Source organism: Nicotiana tomentosiformis, chromosome 1 (assembly GCF_000390325.3).
Source record: "Nicotiana tomentosiformis chromosome 1, ASM39032v3, whole genome shotgun sequence".
In the NCBI taxonomy this organism is placed as follows: Eukaryota; Viridiplantae; Streptophyta; class Magnoliopsida; order Solanales; family Solanaceae; genus Nicotiana; species Nicotiana tomentosiformis.
In genome coordinates, this window is record NC_090812.1 from 158,730,725 (window position 1) to 158,751,820 (window position 21,096).

A 21,096-nucleotide genomic window follows, 5' to 3' on the forward strand; every position below is an offset into this window, starting at 1 on the left:
GTATCATTTGATGAATATAATGTTTGGTTAGATTGTATCGTTTGCTGTTGTTTCATGATATCACACACCAGCAATATGAATAATAAATTTGTAATATTATAAAAAAAAATTATGATACGGGGTAAGATTATTATATAAAAAGGTAGGGTAAATGATAAAATAAAATTATTTAATAATAATAAAGGGTGAGATGAGAGAAAAAGACAAGATAACGACGCAACCACACCAAATCTGTCGTTACATAAAGTGACATATTTCGTCGTTACGTAACGACAGATTTAATAATACGATACAATAAAATTTAAGTAACAACCAAAATAAATATCGTATTTAAAGTAACAATACGATACAATACAATATGTAACAATCATCCAAACAAGCCGTAAGTGGAAGGGGTATCTAAGAGAAGTAGAAAATGGGTACAACATTAATCTATTGCCTTCATGGTTAGCAAAATCTATATATTTATATTTATCTATACTAAAACACAAAGGTCTTAGCAAAATTTAATTTGCCTTGTTACCCTTTAAAAATAGATTTCATATTGGACAAAATAATTTTTTAATTCTCTAATGTTTAGGACAATAATCATTTAGTTATTTCTTTAATATTTAGGACTTTAAAGCAACTAAATATTTATATATTTTTTATTTAAACTATGTAGTATACTATATTTGTAAAAGAAAATTAATGACATATCATAATACGTGAAAACTACGTTTTTAGGTTTAAAAGCTTAAGAAAAAACATTGCAAATCATATTAAAAAGATTTCTAAGCCATGTAGGACAAAAGAAAACAAGAATTACAAAGAGGGGAAAAGAAAAGAAGAAGAAAGAAAAGTTCGATTAAAAAAAATGATGTTCATTGCAAACTCCTATGTGGAGTTTCGAAACACTTTGCACTCCTTTCAGATCTAAGAGTAAAATATTAGTAATAGTTTTAATTAGTAAAATATTCACAGATTAACTCTTTGTGAATATAGTTTTAAGATAATAATTCACAATTACATTACACAATTTAGTATTATGTGCTTCCAATAAGATATTAATAAATTAAAAATAATTCAACACTCTAATCTATTACTTAAAGAACATTAATGAATATAGTTATTGAAGTTGTTATTCACTAAACACTAACTATTAAATAAGTTTCATAACCTACAAATATGAAAATATTATTTTCAAACAAAATAAAGTAAAGGAAATAATATTTGAAGAAATAATATAAAGAATAGAGAAATGAAGACCTAACAAAAGGTAAAACATGAAGAATATTTTTATTAGAGATTCTATCAAATTCACTTTCATGATTTTTTTTTTCATTTTCATGATGTAATATTAGTGTTTTCAACTTTTATAATGTAATTAATTAAGAGAGCTTTTGACAAGTCAAAATGTTGTTAATAAAATTTTGATGACCTATAAAGCTAATTACATACAATTGCACAAAAATTATGGGATGAGCCCGTGTGCATGGCATTGGAAACATACCAAGCATACGTCCGGACGCTTCAGATGTAAGCTTTGTAAGACAAGAGCGCTCACGTAAGTCCAAGAGCATTTCACGAATGTCTCGCCCCGAGCTAATTCCTATTTTTCCTAACCCCCATTTGGCAAATGGAAGCAAAAGTATTTTGTATAAGTTAAATACAAATATTCAAAAGTAAAATATTCATTAATTTTTTACCTTTTTTGAGCCAAAAGTCTCCCGAAAATAATATTCTCTGCTTTCTTGAAGGTAAGGGTAAGGTCTGCGTACAATCTACCCACCCCAAACCCTACTTGTGGGATTAATTGGGTTTGTTGTTGCATCAATCTCTTACCTTTTAAATCCTTATTTATTTTAAATATGTTGTAAGTCTAGATATTTAGAATTTTAAAAATAATTAAAATATTATCTTATATAAATAATATAACAAGACCATAGTTCTTTTTCTCTCATTATAATTCATTCGATATTATATTTGAACTATTTTAATTTTCTACTCAAATGACATTTATTCTTCATCGACTTTTTTAAAACGACACTCTACAATCAGAAAAAATATATAGAAGAGAAAAAACGATAGATGAGGGAGAGAGAAAGACCGAGACAATGAGATAATTTGGTAATTGGCAGAAACATAATCACAATAAGTCATACTTTTTTTTTTTATCGAACTAGCTAAATAAAATAAATATTCATAATTTCCAGCAACTTATATATTTTTTTTAAAATAATGCAAACACACTATTTGATACTAATATTTATACCATTTTTTAAAAGGGGAATATACACACTATACCCCCTTAAAGAACCCTTAACACACTATGCTTCAATTAAAAAATTACATGTAGCAATTAATTATTCCACATACCTATTTAGTTAAAGGACAATAACTAATTAGTTAAAGGACAATAACTACCTAATAAATATGTTTTCTAAATTAAAGGAAGCTATATACACAAAGAAAATTTACTCAAAATCTTATTCCATCCGTTTCAAATTTGGACCAAAATTAAAGAATAAAAAAGATTATCCATTAAACAATTTTTTTACTATGGGAACCTTTGTCGTTATAGAAGTTTATCTTCCCCTATACAATAAAAAAATACAGTAAACTAATCATTGTATACTATTAAAGAATGTTAATATTCCAAGTAAAATAATATATACTCAATAAATATAAATAAAATAATGTTTGATTTGAATATTGTATTTCAAATTAGAATATTGTGGTATGTTTGGTTTGAATACTATATTCCAAATTAGACTATTATGGTATATTTGATTTGAAGATTATATTCCCAATTAGAGTATTATATTCTTTATTAGAATATTATAGTATGTTGGTTTGAATACTATATTCTTCATTAATCAATTGTAATTTGGTATGTTTGGTTTGGATAATGTATGGCACACTAAAATATTTTGGTATGTTTGATTTGAATATTATATTCCAAATTAGAATAGTGTAGCATGTTTGATTTGAATATTGTAATTTTAATTAGAATACTGTGGTGTATTGGTTTGAATAGTATATTCTAATATTTATGTAGTTTAGATATTGTATCCCAAATTAAAATATTTTTATCTTATTTTAATTTTTCTTTTGATTACATAGATATAAGAGAAAAACAAAAAAGATGAAACACTTCATCTAACAAATAAATGGCAAAGAGGTATTGTTTCGTACAAAACAAATGCTCCATTTTCATATTCTTCTTCCTTCTGCACCCACGTACCACAAGAAAAAATAGAGAGGGTTGTTTATTTGGAACAAAAAATCATTGGGGTTCAGATGTTTTGGTGAAAATGTATAATACTAATTCCTTGGGATGATGGAGTGTTATAAGTAATTATCAAGTTGGAGCGAGAGATAATCTAATCCCTTAAAAGGTGGAATTTGTTTAATAATATATAATGATATTTGTAAAAAGTAAATAAAATTTTATAAAGTAAGTATTGAATGTAAAACAAATATTTTAAATGTATATGGAGTTTTAAACAGGTATACCGAGTGGATTCACATTTTAAAAAGTTTACTCATGGTAAAGAGTAAAGCTGACTATTAAGTCCAAAACGGTCCCTCACTGGTCCAACTCCGGCGGCATTTGCTCTCTCCCTCCCGCCACAACCGCCGCGGCTTCTAATCTCCCGATCCTCCGTTTCACGACGGTGATTTTGTCCTCTCCGCCGCGTCCATTAATGTTTTGCGTTAATTCTTCTGTTGTTTGAGTTTTGGTGTGGTTTGCGACTGATAGTGTGCTGATTAAATTGGATATTTCTATTTTTAAATCTGGCCTATGGCTATGCTAGCTTTGAAAAGAATAGCCAGTTCCAAGCCCAGAATGGATAGGAGACAATAGACATTGTAAAAATAATCAAAAAGTAGGATGAATTCACCCAAAGGTTTGGCATAGTGATCAATAAAGTAGGTGGAGAATAACGATGTTTCATGTTCAAATTTAAGCATTGACAAAAAATACTAGGCGATTGCTTCCTATTTATCTAACAGTTGGTAGACAGAGTTACCTGGTACCTAAACTGGTGGGAGTTAATAGGTGCCTGACAGTGTTGTCAAAGGCGCGCTTAAAACGCGCTTAAGCCCCGAAGCGAGGCTCAAAACATGTTGAGCGCTTCGCCTCGCTTTGTGAGCGCTTCAGTGTCACATCAAGAATCTAAGATATACTTTTTCTTGCCAACGAGTGTAATCCTGAAAAGGCGACACTAAATAATTAATATTTTACTTTATCGTAATTATTTTCAATTTCTTTGTCCATATATTTGTTATTCATGCTTATAATTATTGGTCTTAGACTATATATAAATATTTTTACTTTATCTCTAGTTGCGCCTCTTTTCATTAAAACCCACGCTTTATTTGCGCTTAAAGCCCCAACGGACCTTAGAGCTTTTTTGTGCTTTTCGTCTTTGATAACATCGGTACCTGGTAGAATAGTCGAGGTGCACGCAAGTTGATTCGAACACCACCGTCCTAACAAAAAAAGGCCTTAATAGAGCGGAATGGGTATAGAGAATTCATGTAACCCACACTGAAAATTTGAAATTGAGGCATAGTTGGTTGATTGAGTCAGTTACTTTCCTCTATCCACAAAAGCATGAAAATGCATTGAAACGGATCATGTTTCTTTTTTCTTAAGAGTGTTGTCTGGAAGTTTTCAGTTTCCTTACAGAGAAATTTCCATTTGAAAACCTCGCTCAGTTATGCATTAAAGTGAAAATATGGTTGAAATGATACTTGCAGAAAAGCGTACGCTGTCTTTGTATTTTATGTTGTAGGGTCAATTAATCAATCATGCCTTGATACCAAAGGGATCGGACAAATTAGCTTTGCATAAAACATCACCTGAAGAACTACAAAATGTGTCAAATTGACGTGATAACCAACTACATCACACCCCAACTAAATATGTTTCGCTTCTACAGCTCGACAAAACAAACCTTCTGAGTTTTGTTTTTTTCATCGTGAAGTTGCCATTTGAAAACGTTGCTCACTTTTGCATTGTCGTGAAAATATGATTATGTTAATTGTTGGATAATTTTCTCTTGTAAAGTTTGATGAAAATATTTTTACTACCTCTTTGCTGTCTGAAGCTTTACTTATTTATGTAACTTTTTTTATCTTGCTTTTCTTTTCAGAGAGTCCATCCAGATTGACCTAGATGGACCAGGTAACAGAGTACTCCTCTCTATCTTTGTCACTTCTAATTTACTGTATGTTTCTTTGGATGATAATATTGGGGGTACGTGCAGTATGAAAAAGTTGAAAAGATTGGGGAAGGAACGTACGGTGTAGTGTACAAGGCTCGTGTTCGTGAAACTAATGAAATTATTGCTCTGAAAAAAATACGGCTGGAGCAAGAAGATGAGGGAGTGCCAAGCACAGCTATTAGAGAAATTTCTCTTTTGAAGGAGATGCAGCATGCAAACATTGTGAGGTATAACATGGTCTTTATAGTTTATCTAGAACCAATATGAATTATATGATTGTGATTGCAAAGGAAGTGTAACTGCTATTTGTTTATGCTTATAAATCTATTGTATAAGCTACGGTTTTGCCGGTTGATTCTTTTAACATGTGACAACACAATGTGCTCCAATCCTCTATTTAATTGTGGTTGAAACGTGAGAGTGAGAAGACTTGCAAGTTTCAGCTGGTGTGCTTCTGTGATGATTGGCAAACAGAAAAACAAAAGTTTAGATATGCTCGGGATAGCATTTTAGTGACATGTGTGTGAGTGAACCTGGGTGTACTGTTGTAGGTGTGAGCTGTTGTCCACCCTATAAATTGCAGTTTTGTGCAATCACGACTCTAAATGGAAGGAGGATAAGAGAGGGGGGATACTATGAATAATGCTGTGGGTGATTGGGTTATGTTCATTTCTGGAGCAGCATTCTTGCTTTTGCTGACTGAATTAGGAGTTAGAGACTAGAGAGTAGATCCAAATATGTATATAACAGTAACTTGGGTTGCAATACTGAGTTGTTCTTTCTATATGTGGGAAAAGCTATATTTGAAAATTTTATCCATATCTTCTCTAAGACCGAAAAACTATCTATTATTCGGAAACAGGTTGCAGGATGTGGTTCACAGCGAGAAGCGATTATATCTAGTCTTTGAATATCTTGACTTGGATTTGAAGAAGCACATGGATTCATGTCCTGAATTCTCCAAGGATCTCCGTATTGTAAAGGTGAGTAAGATCTATGTTCTTTTGGAGGTTGCTTTTGTTCTTATATTTAGCTGCTTCATCGATAGCATTACTTCTTTATGATTCTTGTCAAGACATTATTTAGTAGTCTTATTTAAAGAGGAAGGAGATGCACATGCACCCTTAGCACAATAGTTAAAATATATGATTATCTTTATCCGAGTTTTCAATGTGAGAAAGTATCACCACCTAACAGTAAAGTTGTCAGGTTCACAGGCTTCATGTTCATGGCCAATGAAGTAATATCTCCAATTTTGCAGACATTTTTGTATCAGATGCTCCGTGGTATTGCGCATTGTCATTCTTGTAGATTTCTTCACCGAGATCTGAAGCCTCAGAACTTGCTGCTAAATCCACGCACCAATGTGTTAAAGCTTGCAGATTTTGGATTGGGTAGAGCATTTGGTATTCCTGTTAGAACTTTCACTCATGAGGTATGCACATGGTTTTTAGCTCTTTGAAACAAAATCCCCAAACCAGGCTTATTGCATGTATTACCATTGTCTCATATTGTTCCATTTCAAACTTGACCAGAAAGTAGTTATTAGGCTATGAGCAGAAATTGTTTTTGCATCTGATGCCTCTCTTTAATATCTGGTCCATCCTTTCTAAATGAGCAACTTTTTCTTCTAAAGTTTTTGTTTAACCACTTATAGCTCAAGTTGTCTGTTTGTTTGGCTGAAAAAGAAAGTGATCGAATTATCACTTCTGTCTCTCAATCATTTAAAAAGCAGATACTCAGTTCATATTTCTGGTCTAACATTTTGAGCTTTTTTTTTTTTTTTTTTTACCTTCAACTGTTGACTTCATTGTTTCAGGTGGTGACATTATGGTACAGGGCACCAGAAATACTGCTTGGATCAAGATGCTACTCCACTCCGGTTGACGTGTGGTCAGTTGGTTGCATATTTGCTGAGATGGTCAACCAGCAACCTCTATTTCCTGGTGACTCGGAGATTGATGAACTTTACAAGATTTTCAGGTGTTAACATGCACAACCAGTCCTTTAATGAATGCCTTTTGTTACTTCTCAAAGTGAACATACACAACTTTATTTTATAGGGAGTATTTTTGTTATCTGCATATTCCCTGCCCTCCTTGTAGATAATTCCAATTCCTTTAGAAAGAAACCGTCATTTTTATTGAATGGTTGTTAGAAAGAAACAGTCGTGGAAGGTTCAAGTGCTCGCTGTTATGGTACAGACCAACATTAGAATGCCGGCAGTAGAAAGAGGCTTAGGAAGGGTTGGATAACCAAAATAGAAGAGCATAAATGTTAAAAAGATTATGGTTCTGAATATTAGGACTCCTAGTCCATGTACTTGTAGGACTTAAGAGTTTGATTTGTATTGTACTACATTACCTACTTCCCTTACCCTTTGTATTCAATATATATATATATATGAACAGCTCTGCAGAGATGCTTTGTGGCCTTGAAATCACTTCTCTGTTCATGGTATCAGACGTCCAGTACAATCCAACTGTCCTACCACTTTCTTTTACCTCTTTCACGCTACTATGGCTTCCCAGTCGCTTACTCCCCACTCTTCAGATGTCTCGCTTCCTTTTCCTACAACAACTGTTGCAACTACGCAATCAATATCGGATATTTCGTCATCTGTTTCAATTCCTCCTTTGCCTCTATTACAACACTCTTTCCCCCTTCACTCTGTTGCTCCTAGTATTCGACCAGGTTCATCTATAGGACAGATTGGTCTGCCTTCTCTCCCACCTTATGCTGGAATAATAGAACCAACAATTCCATCCCCTTTTCATTCTACCGCGGCATTGGCTGCACCAAACGTCACTAACTTGGTGACTATCAAGCTTAATTCCGTTGAAGATTATCTCACTTGGCGTACTCAATTCACCTCCGTGTTGATCTCTCATGAACTCCTTGGCTTTGTAGATGGCTCTACACCTCAACCAACTCAATTTTTATGTGATGTCTCTGGTAACCAGCAAGTTAACCCACTCTATCGTTCATGGGTCAGAATTGATCAAAGTGTGCGATCGTGGCTGTTTGCAACATTGTCTCACGAGGTCCTTGTTGATGTTCACTTGTTACCTACATCACGTGATATTTGGATATCCTTACAAAGACGTTTTATGGATGCTAGTCAAGCTAAATCAATAGAACTTAAGCGACAACTTACTACCATGCGCAAATCAGATTCCATGACTATTGATGAGTATCTCCTAGAAGCCAAGAAAATAGCAGACTCCCTTGTGGCAATTAACTCTCCAGTGTCTACTCAAGATTTATTGACCATGTTCTTCTTGGGTTAGGAAGAGAGTATGACACACTAGTTGGCATCATTACACACTATCCAGGCCAACTATCTCTTGAAGAACTTCGTACCAAACTCTTGCTTCATGAGCAACGGTTGCAACGCCTCAAAGAACTAGACCCTGTTGTCTCCCATCAAGCCTTTGCTGCCCAGAATGTATCTCCTAACTCCTCTTTTGTCTCTGGTAATCAATCAATATCTCAAGGGGGTCGTGGTAGAGGTCGGTCTTACTCATCTAGAGGAAGGGGTCGTGGAGGAAGAGGTCGAGGCTCCTTTGGTGGTCGCGGTCAATCACAACAAGTTTCTTCACCTAATAATTTTTCACGCAACGGTTTTCATGGACAGTCTTCATCAGGTATTGGTAGTAAGTCCCATGTTTCATATCATTCACAATCTGCTAGTTCAACATCACCATCTGCAGGAGTCTTAGGAGCACATCCTTCTTTTACCATTTGTCAAATTTGTGGGTCTCCCGATCACTCTACATTACACTGTACCAATCGATTTAATCATGCTTTTGTTGCTAATGATCTTCCTAAGTCTTTTGCTACTATGTCTGTTGGTGAAATAAATGATGCTACTTGGTACTTTGACTTTGCTGCGTCCGCTCATATGACCCCATCTGAAGGTAATTTTCTGCATAAATCACCTTATAATGGCTCTGATCGTGTGTTTGTCGGAAATGGCACTTTGCTTAATATTAAAAACATTGGATATACTCAGTTACCCTCTACATCTCGTCCATTACACTTGTGCTCCATATTTCATGTTCCTCAACTTCGTCATAATTTAATTTCCGTAAAGAAGTTGTGTAAGGATAACAATTGTGCTGTCGATTTTGATTCTTCTTCTATTTTTGTTAAGGACAAAGCCTCGAGTCAAACTCTCCTGCAAGCTTCCAATAAGGGTGATGTTTATCCGCTAGCATCTTCATCAGTGTCTTCTCATCCTCAAGCATGTATTGCTCTACGTCAGTCTGGAGATATTTGGCATCGTCGTTTCGGTCACAGTGGAGCTTATACTTTAGATCGTCTTAGGAAAAACAATTACATTAATTTGATTAATTCTTATAATAATGATTGTGTCCCTTGTCGATTAGGAAAATCTCAACGTTTACCATTTAGTTTAGTGGATCACTGTAGTTCTTTTCCATTAGATATTGTTCACTCAGATGTTTGGCAATCGCCAATTTGATCAAACTTGGGATTTAAATATTATGTTATTTTTATTGATGATTTCTCTCGTTTTACATGGTTATACCCTATGAAGAGTAAATCAGAAGTTTTTACACATTTTTGTGCTTTTCAAAAACTAGTAGAAAACGTATTTAACTCTAAAATAAAGACTTTTCTTAGGAGGTGGTGTATTTGATAACAAAGCTATGCTCTCACATTTTTCCATCTCGGGTATTCTCTTTCGCAAGTCATGTCCGGACACTCCTCAACAAAATGGGGTTGCTGAACGGAAGCATCGACACATTATTGAAATGGTGCGTACCATTCTTGCAGAGGCTACTTTACCACCTCAATTCTGGGTTGATGCTGCTTATTATGCTGTTTATACAATTAATAGATTGCCAACGCCTAATTTACAAGGACTCTCTCCTTTTGAAAGACTTTTTCATAGACCTCCAGACTATAATTTTCTTAGAGCCTTTGGTTGTGAATGCTTCCCTAACCTTTATGCTCGAGTACCTCACAAGCTCACACCCCCGTTCTGTTCACTGTATCTTTCTTGGTTATGCATCTAACTCTAAAGGATATCGTTGTCAAGATCCTAAATCAGGTCGTGTGTATGTTAGTCGTCATGTTGTATTTCATGAGTCAGTGTTCCCATACGCTACCATGTCTTGTCCTTCACATGTCTCTTCCTCATCCCACTCTTCAGATCCTCTTGTGGTTACATCACCCTTATTACCTACACAACTTTCTGTCCCGCATAACTCTTTTGTGGCTTCCTCTGACCCTCCTTCCTCAAATTCTCCTTCCCCTTCTCCTTGTTCTACCACAATCACTCCGACATCACTTACTGATCCATCCAGTGAGTCACACTCTACTGATCTTTCACCGTCTTTACCTAGCTTGTCTCACACTACTACTTCTTCTGCTTCCACATCTATCATTACATCTCATCCAATGCAAACTCGTTTTAAATCTGGAATTTCTAAACCTAAGAAGGTATTTTCATTGAGTGCTACTCTTCGTGATATTAAGCCCTCTTGTTTCTCTCAGGCTGTGAAAAATCCTAAGTGGCAACAAGCTATGGCAGATGAGTTTAATGCGCTTTTGGAAAATAAAACTTGGGTACTTGTTCCTTTTCAACCTCACATGAACTTGGTCGGTTGTAAGTGGGTTTATCGTATTAAATATAATTCATATGGGTCTATTGAGCGGTACAAAGCTCGTCTTGTAGCACAGGGCTTTCATCAGCAACCTGGTGTTGATTACCATGAGACTTTTAGTCCTGTTGTTCGAGCTACTACTTGCTGTTTCTTTTTCTTGGCCTATTCGCCAATTAGATGTTAAAAATGCCTTTTTACATGGTGTTCTTACTGAGGAAGTATTTATGAAACAACCTCCTGGTTTTATTCATCCTGAATTTCCTCACCATGTTTGCAAATTGACCAAAGCCATTTATGGTTTAAAACAGGCCCCGCATGCATGGTTTCATCGCTTTAGTACATTTCTTCTTTCTCAAGGTTTTATTTGTAGCAAATCTGATACCTCTATGTTTGTTCGTCGTTCATCATCAGGTATTCTTATCCTACTGCTTTATGTTGATGATATTATTCTAACTGGTAGTTGTTCATGTATCCTTGATCAGTTCATTAGTCTTCTTTCCCTTCAGTTTGCCATGAAAGACTTAGGCGATCTTCATTATTTTCTTGGTGTACAAGTTGTTCGCTCATCTGGTGGTCTTCATTTATCTCAACAGAAATATATTTCAGACATGCTCCTTAAGTTTCACATGCATACTTGTAAGCCAGTTCTCACACCTCTAGCTTCTCGTACTTCTATTTCTCTTATGGATGGTGAGTTACTTTAAGATCCTAGTGAATATAGGAGCATGGTGGGTGCTCTTCAATACTTAACTTTGACTTGTCCTGATATTGCCTATGCTGTGAATGTTGTTTCTCAGTTTATGCATGAATCGCGTATTACTTATTTGCAGTGTGTGAAGCGTATTTTTAGGTACTTACAGGGTACTATTTTGCATGGACTGTTTTTGCGTGCTTCTTCATCCAATTCATTGGTGATTGCTTATTCGGATGCTGATTGGGCTGGATGCCCCGATAGCAGGCGTTCTACTACTGGGTTTGTAATTTTCTTGGGTTCCAATCCTATCTCTTGGCGTGCGAAGAAACAACCGACAGTTTCAAGATCGTCTACAGAGGCCGAGTATAGGGCTATTGCATATACTGTAGCTGAAACTTCTTGGATTCGTCATGTTCTTCGTGAACTTGGCCTTTATCTTCGTGAACCGATTCGAGTATTGTGTGACAATGTCAGCTCAACATACATGTCTCATAACCCCGTATTCCATGATCGTTCTAAACATATTGATTGTTTATCCTCTTCCCGTTATTGTCTTTTGCGTGACAATTTGTCAGTTATTTCAATACGTCCAGATTGAGGGGGCGGATTAGGACTCCTAATCCATGTACTTGTAGGACTTAAGAGTTTGATTTGTATTGTACTACATTACCTACTTCCCTTACCCTTTGTATTCAATATATATATATATGAACAGCTCTGCAGAGATGCTTTGTGGCCTTGAAATCACTTCTTTGTACACGGAATTCCCAGTAGCATCATGTCCAATACTTGTGTGTAATCTTCATTTCTTTGTGCTGAAAGACATAATAATCAATTAATTATTAAGTTTTATAATCAACTCTCTCTATGGGATTGTTAGATTGAGAGAAGGTTTAAAGATTGAGTTTGTACTACAGTTTATGACTCTCTCCCTCTCTCCACACACACTGTGTTTTGACATATGCATAGAGATTATATTGCAGTATACCAAAAGAATATTTGTGAGATTTCTTGAAAAATAGATATCCGATATCTTTGTTTCCTTGTGTTTTATGTTATTAAATATTTTCATTTATGTCATGATTCTCTACTATTTCTCTGTATGAAGAGTGGTGGGTACTCCAAATGAGAATACATGGCCTGGAGTGACATCTTTGCCTGATTTTAAATCTTCCTTTCCCAAATGGACTCCAAAGGTAATCTAGAGTTTCTCAATATTTTTCCTTTTTTTTTTTCACTTTAGTACTCGCCTGATTCTCCTGCCAATATTATCACATCTTAAATAAAAGCTTAATTGAAGCTCATTACATTGCAGGATTTGGCAACTGTAGTCCCGAGTCTTGATGCAGCAGGACTTGATCTCTTTGGTGTAAGTTTGCTTTCTAAATGATATATGCAAAAAGGGGCAGCCTGGTGCACAAAGCATCTCGCATTCGTGCAGGGTCCGGGGAAGAGACGCACCCCAAGGGTGTAATGTAGACAACCTACCCTAATGCAAGCATTAGTGGCTGCTTACACAGCTCGAACATGTGAACAATAGATCACACAGAGACTACTTTACCATGGATCCAAGGCTCCCCTTCTTCTAAATGATATATACATCTTGTGAATATGAAGCTTTCTTCTATTCTAAATGAAACTCCAGCCTTTCTGCTTGGTTTTCTTCTGAGAAAATCCAGTGAAATTACTATAGGCATTCACATCTAGAAAAGTTATAAGTAGTCTTTGAGTTTGCAGGTATTCATAGTCGTAAGAGATGAAGTAAATAAATGTCCTTTTGTCGAGGTCCTTTGCTTCTCTTTCCTTCATGTCTCTCTTTATCTCTCTATTTTCCCTTTTTTTTTTGAATTATATTTGGAGAACACCTATTGGGTTGAGGACCTAAGTTGCTTGGACTCTCCAAATATGTCGTTGATGTGTGTCGGATCCTCCAAAAGTAGTCCATTTTTGGAGGACGCGCACGAGGCATTTTTGGTAGCAGTAGTTTCCATGCAATTCAACGTTTTTCATGTAGCAGAATACATAAAAGACTTGGTGCTTTTCTCCTTTAGTATGTGGACAATGAGTAGGTGTTATGCACCAGACTTCATTCTTTTGCTTGAAAAATCCACGGCCTCATTACTCTTTGTTTATTTATTACTTTCTCAGAAAATGCTCTGTTTAGACCCCAGCAAGAGAATCACTGCCAAGAGTGCCCTTGAGCATGAATATTTCAAGGATAATGCCAGTGTTCCGTGACGCTTTGCATCTTCATCCCGAATGCTATATAATGTTAATTTGGTATGTTAATTACAGGGTTTTGCTCGGAGAAGTTTGTGTGATCTTTAGCGCTTTTATCATTTATCAGTGGCGGCATAATGGTTAAAAGAAAACAGTTATCCATTAAAAAATTGGTTGGATAATAAACTTTTTAAAAACAAGCCAAATATGAATAGGAATCATATTATTAACAAGAATATGCAGTGTATTGTTGAATTGGTGTGCAGCCTTTAAGTTTTTTTGCATAGTTTGGTACTGGAATTAAAGAACATTCATTATCTGTCTTCAGGTTGATGCAAAATGGTATCGAAATTGGTGTATTTTCTTCTCAAATTTCCCGAGTTGAATTTGTCATAAGAACTGACGAGTGGGAAAAGAATAACAAATATTGCTCATGACTTCTATCAGTGGAAATAGCACCCACTGGCCACTTTCGGCTATGTTTTTGTAAAAATAGACATAATTTAGCCAGTTTGGCCAGGTTTTTTTTTTTGGGCTAAAAGTGTTTTTTTTGGCCAAAAATGCTTTTGGTTAAAAATTGAATTGTTTGACCAAATTTTTAGAAGGAAAAAAGTACTTTTGAGGAGAAACAGAAATAATTTTTGAGAAATAGAAAAATGTAGCTTATCTTCAAAAGCATTTTTCTGAGAAGCATTTTTGAGAAAAATATATTTAAAAATAATTTTCAAAAGCTTGACCAAACACTAATTACTGTTCAAAAGTACTTTTCACATTAATTAGTCAAACACAAATTGATTTTCACCAAAAATATTTTTTTTAAAAACACTCAGACTATTTATTATCTTGGAGTTTCACTTGTCAATTTGAAACTCCATGCAGTGGCTATTTATTTCAATTCGAGGGACAGCAAAAGTGGCTATTTTGAATTTGTTCCGATTGTGTGTCTCGTCTTTTTTTTTCTTTTCTTTTATAAATGTTGGAACTAAAACTAGGGATAAGTATCAGCAGCATTCTCTGCCTAGCCTCAGTTTATTTTTGGTTGTAAATATAGATGCAGGAATTGATTGAAATAATCATTTGGTAGGATTACAAGAGTCAATTAAATTAAACAACAAGAAATTTTCTAGAATTAAGAATTCTAAACCCTTAATTAGGGGATTTGCATCTGTCTAAGTGAAGATGAACGTTTCCTCGTTAAACGCATTAAAACGTAAGTACCGTGGATTACCCAATATAATAAACGTAAAAAGATTTTAAAAAGAAGAATAGAGGAATTAAAATAAAGTATATAACAGTAGATTAACCAGTGAAATATATCTCGAAATGGAATGCATATATACGATATTAATCACATATTTATGTCTCCAATTTCCAATTTAAACTCGAAATCAAGAAATATGTAGATTTTAACCCAGAGAAGCAATGCAAACCAACACTTAGCTTGTAAGTGAGTTTGAGTCTACATTCTACAAACTACACACACACACAATATATATATATATTTTTTTTTTTTTTTTTTGTAGTTTGTGACAGGGGCGGCCCAACCCTAAAGCAAGTGTTTCACTTGCTTTAGGCCCCAAATATTTAAGGGCCCCAAAATTACTAGTATTTTTCTATATATAGTAGTATATTATTTATATAATTATCATTTATTATTGATAAATTTATTTCTTTATTGTCATATTAATTTTTAATAACTCGATTTCTTCCTCTAATTAATATAACTAAAATAGTTTTCTGTCAATCTTTTTTTACTTAATTATATTTCTCTATTCATTAGTTGGTCACGTAACTATATCTAATAATCTAACTTATTATTTATTTTTCTTACATAAATTATACTCTTTCCGTCTCAATTTATATGAAAGTGTTTGACTGGACATGTATTTTATGAAATAAAGGAAGGCTTTTGAAACTTGTAATCTTAAATAAATCATAGAAATTTTTGGGCTAGAAATCATCTCATTAATGGTAAAAATATAGAAAGGGACTTACTAAAATAAAGGAGTCACTTATGTTTTCTAGGTTCTCCCATTTCAGTTGTGATGTAATCAACGTTAAATTCATTTAATTTTCTGTACTTTATAAAACTAAGTTCTCATTTTTTTTAATTCCACATCCTCACTTGTCTAATTTTTTTAAAAATGATGTTCATTAAATTATATATATATATATATATATATATATATATATATATATATTAAGGCCTCTTATTAAGATTTTGTTTTAGGTCTCCGATGAAGTTGGGCCGCCCCTGGTTTGTGATATGTATTTTGTATTATTCTCGAGCTGTGTTGACCTATTATAAATATATACATATTTTACCTATTGTAGATATACATATATGTTCCTAGAAAAAATGTATTTACATAAACATATAAGAACTCTTGTATTGAAACCACGAGCTTTGCATTAATAAGTACTGACGGATTTTATACTACAGAATGGCTGACATTTTTTCAGTGCCATGGTACATTATTTCATGATAAGAAGATCCTATATATGATCATTTCTATGGAGCAATATATATATAATATATATATATATATATATATATATATATATATATATATATATATATGGATTTTGGATATATCAGCTGCTTGAATCTGATGCTGCTTTCGACATCAAACATATAGGGAACCTTCTCTTGCCATCTAGTTTTAAAATGGAAAAAAGAAAAATTAGAAGCTATAAACATGGATGGTAAACGTATATATAGAGAGATCCAAGATTTTAAGACAACTTATCACTAAATTCATTACTCGGTCGTGAAAATATATAAATGCAAATATATAGGAAATGCTATATCCGGTCTATATTATTTTTCGTTAATAAGAAACATTTATCACCATTTTTTTTCCAGATTCACCTGACTGTTCTAATACTATTCTAATATTTATCTAAACTACTCTTTATCTCTCTTTAAAGATCTTAATTAATTAACATTCCACTACTTTTCTTGTAGTTACGGCTATTAAACGTCTTTCTTAATTAAGGGGTGCGCAAAATATTTAAAGACAAGAGAGATATACCTGAAAGTAAGATTCAAGCTTAGTCTTTAGAGTAGCGTGCTCTTGCTTCACTCCTTGGAATGTGTTCTTGCACCTGCAATTTGGTCCATTAATAATAATACTAGAATATACAGACATATATATAACATCATACTTATATAACAATACTTTATTATAAAAGTTAAGCTTTTTTTAGAACCAATTTTCATATTATGTTATAATATATGTTCTCTATAACAACATTTCTCTACAATATCCAAAAAATATCGGAACAAGCGAGGTTGTTAATTGTTATAGAGAAGTTTGACTGTATAAGCAATTTCAACTTGAATGAAAATCACAGATTTTGAAATATTCATTGTCCTGGTCTATGTTGCTGCTTGGACTTTTCAAAATGTTGTTGCGTGTCGAATCCTCCAAAAATAGTGTATTTTTGGAGGATCTGACACAGACACGATAACAATATTGGAGAGTTCCAACGACATAAATCTTAATGAAAAAACTAGAAGTAGAAGGAGGAGGAGGCAAAGAAATTTTACCCTTCTATATTTTTGGCAATACAGTATTCCTGAAACTGACAACATTGTCTTTTTACTCTTTTGGCACCAATGCTGCAACAAAAGTTCTAATGTTATAAATTATACTTCATTTGGAAAAGAGAAATACACATATACTAATTATAGGTATTGTTAGTTTTATAGTTCGAGATGTTTGAGCTTAGGAGAATGAACAAATGGGGTTCTATTTTCGGAGATTACACGCAATAAGCAATACTGTTTATCTGTTGTAACTATGTTTTTTTGAGTCGAGGACATGTCAAAAACAACATTTTAATAACAATTTTGAGAAAGTGAAATTTCTCAATGATAAAATATGTAGTAGATATGCATGAAAATGAAGCATACATAATCTTAGAAAAAGTCATGATACGAACTCCCAATTGATTAGATTCTCCACTTATACAATTATATATTTTGTCTAGGAATCGAGGAAAAGAATTAGTACTTTTTTTTTGTTGCTTAAGATAAGGATATTCTAAATGATTCAAAGTGGAAAAGCAACTATATATTCTGCGAAAAAAGAAAGAAGAATAGTCAGCTCAGTTGCCTTTTTGGTAAAGTTAAGTTACTATTTTTGTTATAAAACACTTAGCAGGCGTTTGAACATAAAAATTGTAATTTTTGAAAAAAAGAAAGTAATATTTGGAGTTAAGTTGAAAAATGGTATTTGAAATTTGAAATTATGTTTGGACATATATTTCACTTGAAAAATGCTATAGTTTTGTGAGTGGGGAAATGTTTTTTGAAAATTTTGAAAAAGTGGTTTTTGAAAAATTCATTTTCGAATTTTTTTAAAAAACTTGTAAAATTTCATGGACAAACACATTTTGAATTTTTTTTTTTTGATTTTTTATATGAACAAACGGGTCCTTAAAATGTTGGGGAAATGAAGCTTATAAATTTGAGGTGAAGAAAAAAAGGAGAAGAAAAATGAGATTTGAGAAACATGCAATATGATAAGAAAGTCTAAATGGAATATGAGAAATAGAAATTGGATCTTCAACTAATGGAAGCAGAATTTTTAACAAGAGGATTCAAAAAATAAAAAAAATGTAAATATACAAAAATTTTAAGGGAATTCAATACCTAATATATATACATAAAAAAAAATATTAACCTTATATATATAATATAATTTTTAACCAAAGAAATCGTCTCATTCCGCCCACCTAGCTCTACTCCCGCTTCAACCCTACCCAATAAATGTTTGATCATTATTCACACACTTTTGTAGTTTGACTATTTTCAAATAGAGGTCCAAATGTGGACCCAAATAGATTCATTAAACTTTTCTATCTTTTTGTTATATTCTGCAAAAAGAAAAGTAAGCTCAAAGTCTAAAATCACGTAAGTGCAAAAATAATTATTATTTTAATTTATATTATTTAGTTTGCATCGACACGAAATTTTGAAAAAAATAATTTTTTGAAAACTTGTGATCTTAAACATATCATAATACTATAGGAAGTGTAACATCATTTTTTTCGGATTTAGAAAATGTATTAGTGTTTTTGAAACAGACTAAAAAATAAAAATAGCACGGGCTAACCGGTTTTTAAACCAGTAATAAAAAATAGCCAATATTTGCAAAATTATAGAAAAATAGCCGTTATTTTAGCTGAAACACGGAAAGTTACAGCAAAATATGCTGGATTTTGGAGCTCCTGAATATAAACTTCTAGCATATTATCTTTAACATGTAAAAGTGACTAAATTTCGATTACTTTAAAAATAATAATAATTTTTTAATTACCAGTTATAAATCTGACTATTTCTGAAATTTTTCCATGAAAAGGTGTCACGTAAAGTGAAATAGAAATACTGTATGTGTTCTTGTGAGCTTGAACACATACCTTGAGCTACTACCCTTGAATTGGTACATCATATTATCCAGTCTTGTAAAATCATAAGGTCCATTTTCCCTGCTTGGAACAAATGAAAGAACTAAATATTAATTTGGCCAATGACTAATTATAGTATTATACATGTACATTTGTACATATTTTCCAACATGAAATATTGTTAATCATTAAAAAAAACTCGTTTTCTAGGTTACTAATATCTATGTTGTTCGGACTCTCTGAAAATGTCATCAAGTGCATGCCGGATCCTTCAAAAATAATGTATTTTTGAAAGATCCGCATGAGTACGGTAGTATTTTGGAGAGTTCGCGCAACATAGACCGACATACCTATACCTATATGCCAACTCTATACATATGGAGGCCTATGCGTGATTTTCAGGACCGGATTTAGCATTTATCTACGTATTTTAATTTTTGTGATATATAAAAAGAATGCTGCATTTCAAAGTAGAATTTCATTATTTTATGATAATCATATATAAAATTATATTTTGAAACTTCTTACAGTGCAAGTTCAATATTGCGAATCAATCTGGCTGAATCGGTGTAAAATAGATTGACAACTTCTTCAACAAAGTTAGGGTTTGCATCATCTTGCAATTCCTCAAGATGAATAAATTGGTCATCAACGTATCCCTGCATAAGTTGTACGAGTTAACCAAAGTTATACACCTTTATAATAAATAAAATAATTTTAAGTTTTATTCACTAACAATGTAAAATATCTTTAATTATACATTCAATACAATTAGTTGGTTGACTACAAATAGTTACACACCCTCTTTTTGATAATAACCTATTTTTATACTATATAGTTTTTTAGCCGCTATTTTTGGCGTGTGTATTGGGTAACTTGCTCACTGTGCAATAGCTCACAAACCACACAGGAAATATAAACCATACTAGGCAAGTCCGGTGCGATGAGCTATGACTGAGAAGGCTGCTGGTGAGAGAAACCACTCACCCACCCTACTCAGCCAATCCCTCTTAGCGTATATAATTTTTGATTTGTACGTGATAAAACGCAAACTCAATGAACATTTTTTGTGTACCCATGCACAATAGATAATTATTTATTACCATGTCGTTGGGATTTCGGGGAAGAATCATTGCATATTCTTTCGATTCCTTATAAAGGATATAGTCCGTTAGAATAAAAGTTAAAGCGGGTATTTATGCTCTTTATATGGACATCCAAGGTGAGAGGTCCATTCCTTTAACTCGTACTAATGAGAGTTTGACTCCACAAGAAGTTGATCAAAAGGCTACTGAGCCTATTTCTTGTGTGTACCCAATTAAGGTATTATTGAGAATCAGATAGTCCATTAAATTAAATAAAACATATATGAAAGAACCATAAAATTCATGTTAAGTTACTTACGACAACATGACATTATTTTTAGTATGTCTAATAAGCTAACTCAAAGAAGTAGAGTAAATTAATAACTTAATGTAACGGGGTTAAATACATTATTAATGTATATAAGTTAAATTATTCTGAGAAATTTAAGCAACCAAATAAATAATAATATGACCTGATCAAAGAGGCTTCTCCTCAAGTAAGCAGCTTGGCGTTGCTTTTGGTTCTCCATTTTTTGGTTTACGAGAAAAGGAATGGGAACTGAATGTAAAGACTATATGTAGAATACAAAGGGGCTATACCATACTCAATCTAAAGGCTGCCGTTGTATGTATATATAGGGAAAGAAAGCAAGAAAATCCAAAGAGGAAAAAGATTGATATAAAGTGGTCCATATTTTAATAATTCGACATAATCATATAGTGTCCTAACCAAATGCGATAAAAGGTGGTCAGTTGAATATCACCCGTCCGAAAGTTTGCCTAAGGGACAATATATCACATCCTTGAGGAGCGGTACTTTCTCAAATTCTACG

At 33.2% G+C, this 21,096-nt stretch overlaps 2 protein-coding genes across 8 annotated transcripts; one reads left to right on the forward strand and one right to left on the reverse strand.

Moving 5' to 3' along the window:
* The first annotated feature begins 3,499 nt into the window (after positions 1–3,499).
* Positions 3,500–14,288, forward strand: LOC104098544 (cell division control protein 2 homolog A-like). Of its 6 annotated transcripts, XM_009605307.4 has the most exons (10): positions 3,510–3,659; positions 5,145–5,176; positions 5,259–5,443; positions 6,079–6,199; positions 6,478–6,651; positions 7,036–7,199; positions 12,652–12,739; positions 12,859–12,912; positions 13,692–13,823; positions 14,092–14,288. In XM_009605307.4, exons 2-9 carry the CDS (start codon positions 5,168–5,170, stop codon positions 13,779–13,781), a joined length of 885 nt encoding a protein of 294 aa, XP_009603602.1. In that variant the 5' UTR covers positions 3,510–3,659; positions 5,145–5,167; the 3' UTR covers positions 13,782–13,823; positions 14,092–14,288. The 6 variants fall into 6 exon arrangements, with proteins under 6 accessions (XP_009603601.1, XP_009603602.1, XP_009603600.1 ...); XM_009605306.4 differs by lacking the exon at positions 14,092–14,288 and having other exon boundaries at positions 3,500–3,659; positions 13,692–14,077; XM_009605305.4 differs by lacking the exons at positions 12,652–12,739; positions 12,859–12,912; positions 13,692–13,823; positions 14,092–14,288 and adding exons at positions 11,158–11,260; positions 11,356–11,485; positions 11,808–11,971.
* A 1,862-nt stretch (positions 14,289–16,150) lies between these two features.
* LOC104098546 (histidine-containing phosphotransfer protein 4-like) lies at positions 16,151–20,866 on the reverse strand. Of its 2 annotated transcripts, XM_009605310.4 has the most exons (6): positions 20,737–20,866; positions 19,707–19,837; positions 19,191–19,259; positions 17,317–17,388; positions 16,799–16,871; positions 16,151–16,420 (listed from the first exon to the last, which is right to left on the reverse strand). In XM_009605310.4, exons 1-6 carry the CDS (start codon positions 20,791–20,793, stop codon positions 16,391–16,393), a joined length of 432 nt encoding a protein of 143 aa, XP_009603605.1. In that variant the 5' UTR covers positions 20,794–20,866; the 3' UTR covers positions 16,151–16,390. The 2 variants fall into 2 exon arrangements, with proteins under 2 accessions (XP_009603605.1, XP_009603606.1); XM_009605311.4 differs by lacking the exon at positions 19,191–19,259.
* Positions 20,867–21,096: the final 230 nt, after the last annotated feature.

Bases quoted from the DNA above. Each gene is read 5' to 3' on its own strand.
- LOC104098544 (XM_009605302.4), top strand. The intron at 6,652-7,035 runs GTATGCACATGG...TCATTGTTTCAG, and splicing joins TTAGAACTTTCACTCATGAG to GTGGTGACATTATGGTACAG. The intron at 7,200-11,807 runs GTGTTAACATGC...CCCCGATAGCAG, and splicing joins GAACTTTACAAGATTTTCAG to GCGTTCTACTACTGGGTTTG.
- LOC104098546 (XM_009605310.4), bottom strand. From the start codon at position 20,793: ATGGAGAACCAAAAGCAACGCCAAGCTGCTTACTTGAGGAGAAGCCTC. The intron at 16,872-17,316 runs GTAAAATTTCTT...ACCAAATTGCAG, and splicing joins ATTGCCAAAAATATAGAAGG to GTGCAAGAACACATTCCAAG. The intron at 16,421-16,798 runs GTATATCTCTCT...TTTTAAAACTAG, and splicing joins AGCTTGAATCTTACTTTCAG to ATGGCAAGAGAAGGTTCCCT.